At 54.9% G+C, this 13,430-nt stretch overlaps 1 protein-coding gene across 9 annotated transcripts in view; it reads left to right on the forward strand.

Moving 5' to 3' along the window:
- The window catches only part of LOC135262791 (unconventional myosin-XVIIIa-like), a 137,190-nt gene that overhangs the window by 71,301 nt on the left and 52,459 nt on the right, over window positions 1-13,430 (forward strand). For all 9 annotated transcript variants that reach the window (XM_064350040.1, XM_064350041.1, XM_064350047.1 and 6 more), the window contains 8 exons: window positions 850-1,023; window positions 1,757-1,847; window positions 2,781-2,973; window positions 5,227-5,313; window positions 9,238-9,379; window positions 9,505-9,664; window positions 10,582-10,768; window positions 11,205-11,442. In XM_064350040.1, coding sequence (XP_064206110.1) covers window positions 850-1,023; window positions 1,757-1,847; window positions 2,781-2,973; window positions 5,227-5,313; window positions 9,238-9,379; window positions 9,505-9,664; window positions 10,582-10,768; window positions 11,205-11,442 — 1,272 coding nt within the window. The remainder of the gene's footprint in view (window positions 1-849; window positions 1,024-1,756; window positions 1,848-2,780; window positions 2,974-5,226; window positions 5,314-9,237; window positions 9,380-9,504; window positions 9,665-10,581; window positions 10,769-11,204; window positions 11,443-13,430) is intronic.

Consider the following 13,430-nt stretch of genomic DNA (forward strand, 5'->3'; position numbering starts at 1 on the left):
CCGCCGCTGTGTCCCCACCCCTCCTGGCTGAACTAGCCGAGACGTTCGCACACCGATGTCGATGCGGACGTGGCCTGCGATTGGTCTAAAATATCACACGGGTTGCTACATTGGCTATGTCCCATCTCTTCATCTGATTGATTGAGGACGGACGTACCATCTTCTACTTTTCCTTTTATCGTATTTGCACGCGCTAAATAAAACGACTTTTAAATAATCAACGTCCATCCGACAAAGTTTCCACAGCCACAACCATTGTTTTCCATGCTTGGTGCGGCAAACCTTTTCTGTTTTAACATAGCATACAAACATGAATGTTGTACACAATTATTCAGACCAAGCACACTTTATGGGCTATAAACGAAGCACTGAAAAAGAGAAGATGTCACTTCCATGTTTCCCGTGGTTATCACAGACGCAGAATCTGAATCTACACCCTCCACTGGCCTGGAGCGTCACCGGCAGACACGCGTTTGTATGCAGCAACATGTTCGCCTGCTTCGGAGTACCCATAATGGCCCTTAAAATGTCGTATGGGATTATTAAATTGCCTGCATTAGGCTCCCTCCCCCCCCCATTCTTCGCCATTTACCGTGGGTAATTGTGTCCATTTTCATTGGTGTGTGTCATTAGAGTGTATTCCATGGATGGAGTATCAACCCCAGGGCCAGCAGCCTTGTTCCAGTCACACAATGGCAGTCTTCGATTTTCAGTGACTGCCTTAGAAAGGCTGGCTGTGCTGCTCTGGGTTGTTGCTGCCTCCTGATGCATGCTGGGAAGCGGGCGGGCGGGCGGAGGTGCCTGACGGCTGTGTGTGTGTGTGTGTGTGTGTGTGCGTGTCCTCCGCAGCCGGCCGCAAGCAGTTCGCGCGCCACGAGTGGGCGCAGAAGGCGGCCTACCTGCTGGGCTGCACTCTGGAGGAGCTCTCCTCCGCCATCTTCAAGCACCAGCCCAAGGGGGCGCTGCACAAGTCCGCCTCCTTCCGCCAGGGGCCCGACGACTCGGGCTCCGGGGACGGCTCAGGTGAGGGGAACCGCCGGACCCGGCCGGATCGGTCCGACCAATCGCATCGCAGCCCGGTCGGAACGGGCCGCTCTCTTGTTTCAACCCTTCAGGTTACGGTCGAGCAACATAGTTCACCACGTTCGTCAAAGACTGGTGTAAAAATAAAAAAGGTTTCGGGCGCTGCGTGCCTGAACGTTTGAATCTGTAGCTTGGGGAAAACGTTGAGTGCAGTGGTTTAATGATAGTTAAACTATTCTGTGTACAGAAAATCAAGGGATATTCACAGGTATAAACAGATTAATTGTAAGTTGCCTGTCACAAACAAGAAAAGCGTCTGTCTGTGTATTCACAAAATTGGCCCTCTGGCGGGTGACGCAAGTGAAATGAGGTAAATGCTCGCTGTGCTGGATTTCGCACAAAGTTTGCCTTAATGGTTTTTGGAGTTTTTTGTACGAGACTGCAAAAAATTGTGAGGATGGAAAGCAGATGAACAGAGGAACCCGACCTTGTGCGATTTATCAAAGCCGGCTGCAATTGTGGCAGAGTTAATCTTGCCGTTTTTTCCCCCTGACCGGTGGAAAGTAGACCTTCTGGTCTGATAGCAGGTCTTGGTTGTGCGGTGGAGTGTGGAGACCCTTGGTTTCTGTTTCCTCGGTACGCTCTGTAAGGCATTTTTTAATGGTGCGTGTGATGGGGTTTTTACGAGCGGCCTTTGTGTCCTGTGCTGTCCGTCTCCCCCCCCCCCCCCCAGGCTCCAAGTTCACGGCCCTGGAGTGTCTGGAGGCCATTGCGGCCAGCTTGTACTCCGAGGTCTTCACCCTGCTCATCTCCCTCATCAATCGGTAAGGCCGCCTGGCCCCGCGCGGGCGAACGCGCCGGCACCGGGAGGCCCCGAGCTCATTTCCGCCACGGCGGCTCCCCGATGAGGCCGTCCTGGCGGGGGCGGGGCAGGCTTTATGAGTCACGTCGAGCCGGTCTTCTCTCCGCGCTCGTCGGGGTCGTTCGGCTGCGTGTTTTCGTAGCGCCCCGTTGGCAGCGTCGGACTCCTGCCCCCTGGGAACTCCTGGCCCTTATTAAATGTGTGCAGTGTCTTTCTGTTGCTTCTCTTCTTTTTCTCTCTGGCTCTGTGGTTTTATACGCTTTGCCGTGTGCCTCCCTCTCTTTGACTGACGCTGCGGTCTGTGACTCAACGCTGTCAGCGAGTCTCGGTGCTGTGTCTGTGACTGGGTGTCTGTGCCTGGACATCTGTGACTGGGTGTCTGTGGCTGGGTGTTTGTGACTGGGTGTCTGTGACTGGGTGTCTGTGACTGGTGTCTGTGACTGGGTGTCTGTGACTGGGTGTCTCTTGACTGAGTGTCTGTGACTGGATGTCTGACTGGATGTCTGTGACTAGGCATCTGTGACTGCTGTCTGTGACTGTGTCTCTGTGACCGGTGTCTGTGGCTGGTGTGTGTGACTGGTGTCTGTGACTGGATGTCTGTGACTGGGTGTCTGTGACTGCCGTCTGTGACTGGATGTCTGTGACTGGTGTCTGTGACTGGATGTCTGTGACTGGGTGTCTGTGACTGGGTGTCTGTGACTGGCTGTCTGTGACTGCTGTCTGTGACTGGGTGTCTGTGACTGGGTGTCTGTGGCCAGGTGTCTGTGGCTGGATGTCTGTGACTGGATGTCTTTGTCTGGGTGTCTGTGGCTGAATGTCTGTGACTGGGTGTCTGTGGCTGGGGTGTTTGTCTGTGATTCTGACTCTGTCCCCCACACGTGTGCCTCTGCCTCAGAGCTCTGAAGTCCAGCCAGCACTCGCTGTGCTCGCTGCTGATCGTGGACACGCCCGGGTTCCAGAACCCGCGGCTGGCCAAACGCGACCGCGGCGCCACCTTCGAGGAGCTGTGCCACAACTACGCCCAGGAGCGGCTGCAGACGCTCTTCCACGAGCGCACCTTCACCCAGGAGCTGGAGCGCTACAAGGAGGTACCGCACACACACACACACACGCACGCCCACAAGCATGCATGGACTTATGTGTACGTGCAAACACACACACACATAGACACACAGACTCAAACACAAGCACACACGCACAAGCACACACACGCACCTACATAGACACACACACAGACAAGCACTCTCACAAGCACAAACATGCACATGCACACACACACTCACACAAAAACACGAACACACACATACGCACACGCACACACGCACACACACACACACACACAAAAGCACACACATACACACACACACACACACACGCACACACACACACATACACACACACACACACACACACACACACACACACACACACACAAACCCCCATTATTCCTGGGGCTCGTGTCCCCGGTTCGATTGCCAGGCTGAACAGAACGGTCGACGACAGGAAGACCACGCCGCTCGCTGGCTCTGGACCCCGTTCACTCGCACTTCCTGCCATCAGAACCACCGCCTCCCCGCCGGGCATCAGCGGTATCTGCTGGCAGTGCTGATCGTTCCAGCTTGGAGCCAAGATGGCTCCTGTTTCCCCTCCCTCTCCATCCACACAAAATGGAGCGAGTGGCAGATTCGGCGCGGTGCTGTAGTCCCTCTGTGCCAGAGCGCCGCCGATGGCTCCTGTCTCCTGGGCAGGAGCAGTACGGAAGAATCTGGCCATGGCGGTGGTGGCGGTGGCGGTGGTGGCAGTGGCTGTTTTTTTCGGGGGAGGCGGCTTTGTATCCGGGCAGGGTTTTAATACCCACCGCGGCCTGCCTCTGTGCTGCTTCAGTCGGGCTCCCGGGCTTCAGAGACCGCTCAGCCCCCCAGCTTCAGGTCTCATTCAGCCACATGGCTCCCACCCTGCGGCAGCCACCACTGTGCTGAGCGTCTCCAGGCCAGTGGGAGCTTTGGGGTGGGAGAAGGGCCTGGGAGTGTACAGGGTTCGGATCTGACAGCGAGCTGCGCACAGCAGCCCAGTCAGCTCATGTCATCCGCTGGCCCAGCATGCATTGCATTACACTGCGCTCATTTAGCCGGTGTGTTCTTATCCAGAGCCATTTAGAATAGGAGATAACAGAGAACGAGTGCATCCACCTGGATGTGCATCACTCAAGGGAGCACACAGCTGAGGAGGGCCTTGTAAAGCCTTTGATCACCAGATCTTTTTCAGCCATCTCTCTCACACACTCACACACTTACAAACACGCACACACACACACACGCACACATGCACACACACACACACACGCACACATGCACACACACACACACACATTCACACACATGCACACACACACACACTCATGCACACACGCACTTAAAGGTTCACACACACACACACACACACACACACACACACGTGGTGAAGTCCTACACTCTCCTTGCATCTTATTTTCCTTCTTTTCAGTGCAGCACATCTCTTTGTAACAAATCTTTTTACTGGTGGCGATTAGCTTTCTGTTGCAAATCTCAGTCAGCTCCAGTAACCAAAGTAACTGTGTCTCTAAAAACGATCACACTCATTGTCTGCATGTGTTTGTTCTAACATCATAATGACAGGCAAGTTATTCCTGTGTGTTTAATTCTTTATGTTATTCCTTGTGATTATTGCAAATAAACTGTTTTATGATTTGACAGAGAAAATGTACTCCAATGCTCAGTCACAGGTCACACTTGTGTCAAAAATAGCACATTTCACAACTGAATTGTGAATTTCGTAGTGGAAAAGAAACATAACCTTCCCTTAAAAAGTGAAATTACTTTTCGAAACGCTTCTGCTTCACCACTAATTTTCATCCTGGATCATCATGGAAAACTTCTCAAAAATATTACATTCTTTTGAAATTTCATTATTTTTTCTTTAACAGTGAACAAAAGTCAGTCTTCTTTGCTAACTTGTGAGCTTGGTGGTGTCCTTGACTATCACGCCAAGCAATGTGAGATTGCTGAAATTGCTAGGTAACAAAATGAGCTCTCCCACTAGCATGTGCCTTAAGCCCACTGTCAAAACTGAGAGCGTTTGCAAGTGTGTCCCCACAGGCACAAACTCTCTTTAAAGAAACATGTCTCGAAAAGGTAATTTCACGTGAGTTTTGCAACAATAAAAATGGCCTTTTTTTTTTGTTGAGTACAATAAGCGATCAGCGAAAGTTGATTGATTAATCACCCTAGAATCTTACGGACTGTAGCCATAACCTTCCAATCACGTTGTGATCACTTCACTAATCGACCCTCTGTCCCCTTTAGGAAAACATAGAGCTTGCTTTAGATGATGTAGAGCCAAGCTCATCACTGTCTGTAGCTGCTGTAGACCAAGCATCGAGTCAAGCGCTGGTAAGACTTCACGCCTCACACACTTTCCCCCCCCCCTCTGTGTTTCATTACCCATCAGTCAGCCTGCCGGCGCTGACCGCCGCGCCACGGGAGAACGCCGCCGCTGTGTGGGGGTGGGGGAGCGGGGGGCGGGGCCCCTTCAGTCCGAGCTGCGGCCCCGACTCCTCATTGGCCTGGCCTTTAGCCTCCGGCCGTCACTCCCCCGCGCTGTCTCGTTCTCCGCCGCGATCTCCCCTGACCGTGGCGGTGCGGCAGTGTGAGGAACCGTGGTGATATCGTGGCCGGTGGGGGTGGGTGGGGGTTAGGGGGTTTCAGCGGGCTGGGAGCTCGGCCTCGTCGTCCGTGGCGACCGCTCTGGCTGATTGGCCCCCCCGCGTCCTGCCCGGTTGCCTGATTGCGTAAGAGGCGGCTGGAGCGCGCCCGTTTCGGAGGGTGACTCGGAATTCGGGTGGGGGGGTGGGGGGGGGGCGACGGCGCTACCGGTCTCAGCCGTCGCTCGGTATCGAGCTGTTTGAACATTCGCGGCGCAGTCGCAGAGCTAGCTCGTCATCCGCGTGCGTGTTTGTTATTACCGGAGTGTTTAAGCAACTTGGTGATTATCACTTGTCCAGTCTCTTCGTGGTTTTATTTTGTTTATTTATTTATCTATTTATTGGCATTTACTGAGAGTTTCTTTTCTTTCTTTTTAAATTTTTTTTTTTTTTTTTTCCAGCGGGAGTGTTTTCTCTAATTATAGCTACGGCGAAGGCTGTTTATTACTGTCACGTCTGATCTGTTCTTTTCTGTGCGCGGACTGAGCCGTTATCGACGGGTCTGTCACCCAGAACAAAGGCGTCCGGCGCGGGCTCCTCGGCGGGCGACGTCGATCCCTCTCTCCGCAGACGCTTTTACTCATCAAGCCTATCGGCGTGACAGATTGGGATCAGAGGAGCGCGGGGGCGAGCGGGCGCCCCGGCGCAGAAAAATTAAAAAAGATGACGGGGTGCGCTTCGCTGGGTCCTTTTGAACTCTTGTACGCCGTCCCGCACCGCGCCGCACCGCACCGCTGAAAGCCAGGGTTCGGGCTGACGCTGGTCACAGACGCCACACGTGCGATTGGACCTTTTCGTCCGCGCCGCCCTGCTGTTCTACGGATGGCAGAGCCTCCCGCGGCCCAATCAGAGATAAAAGGAGGAGATGGATAAAAAGTGTAGGTAAAGGACAGTAACTTGCAGCTAAAACGTGAGGCGACGCAATGATGATGAGACACAGCGCAATCTCCTGAGCTGTCCTAGCAGCGGAGCGAATTCCGCCCCACTCCCCCCCCCCCACCCCTGGTTGAGAGTATCAGGGCTGTGTGCCTTCTCCTCGTGGCAGCGGCGACGGTGGCGTGAGGGCAGGCTGCAGCGCGCGTGCGTCAGGCTGGCGAATCGCGCTGTTGCGTTGCGTTTGTTCGCGTGTGGAAGGCGTGGCCCCCCGAAGCCTCCGGAAGCTTCCGCGGCCGTCCCCTGATTCGCTGGCGGTGGCGGCGGCGGCTGAAGGCCTCCAGAAGCGCGGCGGTCGCTGCGCCGCCGCGCGAGCGTCCGTCTCCGTCTCGTTAGCGCGTTTCGTTTGCGTCCGCGCTCCTGAGACACCCGCCATTACCGCATCAGCACCTGGCAGCGGGCCAGCCAGAGACCGGCGAAATCAGACTGCCTGCTTTTTTTAAATGTGAGAATAGGATCAGAGGTTATGCACACTGTTTAAAAAAACACAAAAAAAAACAGAGCATCTCCAGAGGAGTGTGCAGCATTAGCCCATACACAGAGGCCTTTTATCGTGTTATTATCTCTTCCTGTTATGGTTCTCACGCCGCCCCTCTCTCCCCGCGAGGCCTTAATTGGCCCTCGCCGCGTAAGAGCTGAATAATGCGGAAAGATAAGACAACCAAAAACAAATCTGCGGCTTCCGTCGCTGCCGTTAATTACTTAAGTGGACTGCCTGCAGTGCGCGTGTTCATGATTCCCTGACCGCTTTGAATGTTTTATTCTTGCATTAGCCTTAATTAGAGAGCCCGGCTAATAGCTCAGTTATTTATTATTATTTTTTTCTTCCCCGTTTGCCTTTTTAGGTTCAGATACTGAATAATCGCCGTGATGAAATCAGTCTTGTTTTTGTCGCTCGGGAGGTTATTATTTTTTTTTAAAGGCCTGTGTCGGGGAGTTCGTGCTCTGCGCCGCTCGTGTGAGTTCGGGGAGTTCGTGCTCTGCGCCGCTCGTGTGAGTTCGGGGAGTGCGTGCTCTGCGCCGCTCGTGTGAGTTCGGGGAGTTCGCGCTCTGCGCCGCTCGTGTGAGTTCGGGGAGCTCGTGCTCTGCGCCGCTCGTGTGAGTTCGGGGAGTTCGTGCTCTGCGCCGCTCGTGTGAGTTCGGGGAGTTCGTGCTCTGCGCCGCTCGTGTGAGTTCGGGGAGTTCGTGCTCTGCGCCGCTCGTGTGAGTTCGGGGAGTTCGTGCTCTGCGCCGCTCGTGTGAGTTCGGGGAGTTCGTGCTCTGCGCCGCTCGTGTGAGTTCGGGGAGTCGTGCTCTGCGCCGCTCGTGTGAGTTCGGGGAGTTCGTGCTTGCGCCGCTCGTGTGAGTTCGGGGAGTTCGTGCTCTGCGCCGCTCGTGTGAGTTCGGGGAGTTCGTGCTCTGCGCCGCTCGTGTGAGTTCGGGGAGTTCGTGCTCTGCGCCGCTCGTGTGAGTTCGGGGAGTTCGTGCTCTGCGCCGCTCGTGTGAGTTCGGGGAGTTCGTGCTCTGCGCCGCTCGTGTGAGTTCGGGGAGTGCGTGCTCTGCGCCGCTCGTGTGAGTTCGGGGAGTCGTGCTCTGCGCCGCTCGTGTGAGTTCGGGGAGTTCGTGCTCTGCGCCGCTCGTGTGAGTTCGGGGAGTTCGTGCTCTGCGCCGCTCGTGTGAGTTCGGGGAGTGCGTGCTCTGCGCCGCTCGTGTGAGTTCGGGGAGTTCGTGCTCTGCGCCGCTCGTGTGAGTTCGGGGAGTTCGTGCTCTGCGCCGCTCGTGTGAGTTCGTGGAGTTCGTGCTCTGCGCCGCTCGTGTGAGTTCGTGGAGTTCGTGCTTTGCGCCGCTCGTGTGAGTTCGTGGAGTTCGTGCTCTGCGCCGCTCGTGTGAGTTCGGGGAGTTTGTGCTCTGCGCCGCTCGTGTGAGTTCGGGGAGTTCGTGCTCTGCGCCGCTCGTGTGAGCGCACGTCGCTCGCCGCTGTTTACCGAACGGCCGCTCGCCAGGCCCGCTTGTTGTGGCAACACGGAGGCGGGAGTCAAGCGCGCGTTCTGCGACGGTGACGCTGAGGTCGGCCGTATCTGTACGCGGCGTGTGTGTGTGTGTGTGTGTGCGCCCTTACAGAGGAAGAAGCCTGTTTATGGACGGCAGTTCAGAAGTGTTGCTTGCTTTGGGAAAGGCGGATTGAAAGAGGAGAAGTAAAAAGGGACGATGGGAGTGAAGTTGGCGGGTTTTTGGATTCGGTGCGTGCTCGCGCGGGTGGGTGCGTGGGCCGGCGGCGAGCGTCTCTGCGTCGCGGGGTGAGTCAGCGGTGCGTGGGCCGGCCGGAGGCCGCGCCGCGTCGCGAGAGACCGGCGGTAACTGCGCCGCCGCGCACCACAGGGCTCGGGAGCCGCCGCGGCGTTAAAGTGCGCTCAGGAGCCGCCGTTTACCGGTGCGTGTCTGCGTGTGTGTGTGTGGTGTGTGTAGTGTGTAGTGTGTAGTGTGTGTGGTGTGTAGTGTGTAGCGTGTGTAGCGTGTGTGGTGTGTGTAGCGTGTGTAGCGTGTGTAGCGTGTGTAGTGTGTGTAGTGTGTATCTGCTCCTGTCCTCCTGTCGTTAGGGAGACTTCACCCACGTTTCTGTGTGTGTGTGTGTGTGTGTGCATGTGCGTGTGTGCGCGTGTGTGTTTGTTTGCGCCTGTGTGACCGCGTGCGTGTGTATCAGGTGCGGACCATGGCTCGGACGGACGAGGCTCGGGGCCTGCTCTGGCTGATGGAGGAGGAGGCCCTGCAGCCCGGCGGCTCGGAGGACAGCCTCCTGGAGCGGCTCTTCAGCTACTACGGCCCGGCCGAGGGGGAGAGCAAGGGTGAGCACCGGGGGCCCGGGCGTCGCCACGGTTCCCTCAATTCACTGCTCTCACGCAGACGGGAAGACGTCGCAGCGCGGTGATCGTGTCACTTCCTGTCCTCCCTCCCTCCCTCCCTCCCACAGGCCACACCTTGCTGCTGAAGAGCGAGAGGCCGCATCACTTCCTGCTCGGGCACAGCCACGGGACGGACTGGGTGGAGTACGACGCGCGGGGCTGGCTCGGCCACGCCAAGCAGAACCCCGCCTCCCTGAACGCAGCCAGTCTATTGCAGGACTCGCAGAAGTAAGGCCTCGCTCCCCCTGCTGTCACATCCTGTTTTTGAGCAGTATCCTATTTCTCATCGTTGCCATTGTTACTCCTCTCCAATCTGAAATGCCCCAGTTGAATTGCTTAGCCCAGTGTTTCTCAACCCTGGTCCCGGGGACCCACTGCCCTGCATGTTTTAGATGTCTCCACAGAGCTTGATAACGACCCATTCATTTGAATCAGGTGTGTTGGAGCAGGGAAATATCTAAAACATGCAGGGCAGTGGGTCCCCAGGACCAGAGTTGAGAAACACTGGCTTAGCCTACCCCTACCACTGCACTGTCCTCCAGTTCAGGAGAGGGAGGAAGTGTCTTTGAATGCAGTTCCTGCTGCAGCTGCAGCTCCGGTTCTCTGCGCTGTCCGCCCGCTGAGCTGCGCAGTCTTTGTGTTGGAGGACTGCGCTTCACGCGCAGCTGATGCAGGCGAACTGCGTGCACCTGGCCTGCCAGAGCAGCATGCTGCTTTAGCATGATGGTGACCCCACCCTCCCTCCCTGGGTGAGTGTGGTCACCATCGGGACCACACCCACTTCATCGATTCGCTCTGGATTCTTTTCTGGTCCCCTTAAGTATTTTAGGGAGAATCTCCATCCAGAAGGTCCAGCTTCCATTCATTTTCAGGAGATTCCCAGAACGCTGTCTGCTGTTGCACTCTTTGGCAATAATGTAGCAAGCCCAGCAGGGTGCCATATAAAAATCACAGTGTATCCTCAGTGGAGCGACAGCGGAGGCCAGGTTAAGAGACCGAGGAGGCCATAAACTGCCAGACGTTCTGCCGAATGGCACATATTTACCGAGCAGGAGGAGGAGGAGGACTGCAAAGAGAGAAGTTTGGGTATTTTCTCTGTGGCGGGCTTTGCGAGCGTCCTGACGCCCCCTCTCTGCGTCCCGCAGGAAGAACATCAGCGGCCTGTTCGCGGGGCGCACGGGCGGGGCGGCGGTGCTGTCGGGCTCCATCGCCGGGCTGGAGGGCGTGTCCCAGCTGGCCCTGCGCCGCGCCACCAGCATCAGGAAGACCTTCACCACCGGGGTGGCCGCCGTCAAGAAGAAGTCCCTCTGCATCCAGATCAAGCTGCAGGTGGTGAGTTTTGGTGGGCGGGGCTATCTGTGACCATGTGACCTCTGACGACCTCAGCGCTTCCCGAAGTGCTCCTGCGCTGTTATACGCTGTCATTTTTTTCACCCTTACTGTAGTTATTGAAGAGTTTTTAATTGTGGCTGATAAATTTGACAGTTACTGAAAAACCAAAATTATCCTAATGGAAGTGTGGCCTTACAGCTCCCAGTTTTGACCAGAAGGGGGCAGTCTCAAATCCCACCACAGTTGTATCTGAATATCCTGAATTATTTGAGCTGCGACTGTTTTGCAAATATCCACCTCTATCACCTGATAGTATATAAAATGTAACCTGTGTCAGTTCTGCGGAAACAATAAAAATAATGTTTGAGATCAGTATGATGGAATGCCTGTGGAAGGACATGCCCAAAGTGAGTGGCACTGTGGCATCCCCCTACAGGACGCCCTGCTGGACACGGTGCGGAGGTCCAGGGTGCACTTCGTGCACTGCCTGCTGCCCAAGGCGGACGCGCTGAGCGGGGACGGCAGGCTGGCGGGCGGGCCGTCCCCCCGGGGCGGGGAGGGCGAGCCGTACGGGGAGAACTGCGACTCGGGGCTCATGCAGCTGGACGTGGCCCTGCTGCGGGCGCAGCTGCGCGGCTCCAAGCTCCTGGACGCGCTGAGGATCTACAGGCAAGGTAGGCCCGGCCCCGAGGCAGGGAGCTGAGGGGGTCTACAGGCAAGGTAGGCCCGGCCTCGAGGCAGGGAGCTGAGGGGATCTACAGGCAAGGTAGGCCCGGCCTCGAGGCAGGGAGCTGAGGGGGTCTACAGGCAAGGTAGGCCCGGCCCCGAGGCAGGGAGCTGGGGATCTACAGGCAAGGTAGGCCCGGCCTCGAGGCAGGGAGCTGAGGGGGTCTACAGGCAAGGTAGTCAGTGTTCTAGAACTCTTTTAATGACCAGTATTGGTTGTTACATCAGCATTAGAATGTTCAGCTAAGAATATTCTAATCACATATTTGTGGGTATTAACTCTTTAGATCTTAAAGAGTTAATAGCCGCCATGCTCTCCAGAGCCGCAATTGGTATTTCCGTGCTCAATACGGAAGACAAATAAAGAAGACAATAGAGAAGGCTGTTCCTGTCATCAGATGTCCTTGCGCTCATATATTCTGTCATCATCTTGCGAGGAGGCTATTAGTGTTCGTTTTGTAGCGTAATGAAGCGAAGCGAGGGGACCAAGGGCATTGTTATGAAATCATTCATCAGCCGGGCCAGTCAGCGGAGTCTGTCAAACCAATCAATCTTCATTTGATTTGATGCGATTCGCTCGCGGTGGGAATTACCACGGCACTTTGCCGAACACGGTTTACGTTCACAGTTCAGGTCGTCGTGCGGGGAAACGCGAGGGAAACAAACGACAGTAGCAGCGGTAGAAATTACCCGGCGCGACGGTAATGGAAGCAACAAAATTTGGGGCGAATCTGTGGTTGATTTGAAACCAGGAGCGATGTCCTTGTGGAACTCCACACAGTTACGGAACAAACGATTCCCTCCAGAGAGAGGATAAAAATCCACAAAATCCCTCTCCGTAAACGACAGCGAGTAAAAAAAAAAAAAAACATGGAGGGTTCCTGGTGGCAAACGACGATCGGTTTTTGAGCGGATGTCCGTGCGGTGCTTTACCTAACGGAATCGGGTTAAGTTTGGAGAGGAGATGTGAAAATGCAGCGGTTAGGTATTACCAGCCGAAGCGGGTTTCCCGTGGTGCTCAGGACCCTCCTGTCCCGTCGGGGAATTCCACGCCTGGATGCGGAGTAAAATAGACGTTGGAGTGAGCGTAGAGCGTAGAGAGTGCTGGAGGAGACGGTGAGGGTGCTGCTGAAGGGGCTGGATAAGAGGGATGAGCGTGAGAGAGACAGAGAGACACTTCGGCCCGGCACTGAAAGAAAGAGCCTGTAGGGCCTTTTTATGCACTTAGAAGGAAATTCAGGAAATAGAGTTAACAGTCGGAATTGGGTTCAAATCTTTGACGGTGTAATCCAACCAATTCAGGAAGTAGACTTACTGGTACTACACATCCAAAGAAAAACACCCACCAATGCATGCACCAGGGCAGATTTAGGCCAATACCCATTGATAATAAACATTTAAAAAGACCCATTTAAATTCTGGATGCATCTCAAATCAAGTCCCCGAGACACACTGCAATTTCAAGCACTGAAAGCCCAGGATCTGGACCCCAAAAAGAGTCCCCTCAGCCAGGTGGTCATGAGACTCACTACCCAACCTAAAACCTAACACTGACCAAACTCCGACCAGCACTGCTTTACAATCTGAAATTAGAGTGTACCAAATAATTTATCAAACAAAAGATGCCCATCTGGAACATTGGAATAGTCAAACCAAAACACAAAGCAAGCATAATTACTATTTGGCTCTAAATCTGGAATACAATTTGGCAGAGTATCTCTTCACTGTCATACATACAAAGCGGAGACAGATCCTGGTACAGGCCGAGTGACCACACCTTAGCAATTGAAAAAAGTGGACAAAAAAACATGATTACCCAAAGAGAAACGCATATGTGGTCACTGCACGGCAGGAGGGGGTAGACAGAGAGAGATGCACTCCCTTCTGTATTGCGAAAAATAGTCAGCCATGAGAAAAACATTTTAATAAGACATCA

This window comes from Anguilla rostrata, chromosome 9 (assembly GCF_018555375.3).
Source record: "Anguilla rostrata isolate EN2019 chromosome 9, ASM1855537v3, whole genome shotgun sequence".
NCBI lineage: Eukaryota > Metazoa > Chordata > Actinopteri > Anguilliformes > Anguillidae > Anguilla > Anguilla rostrata.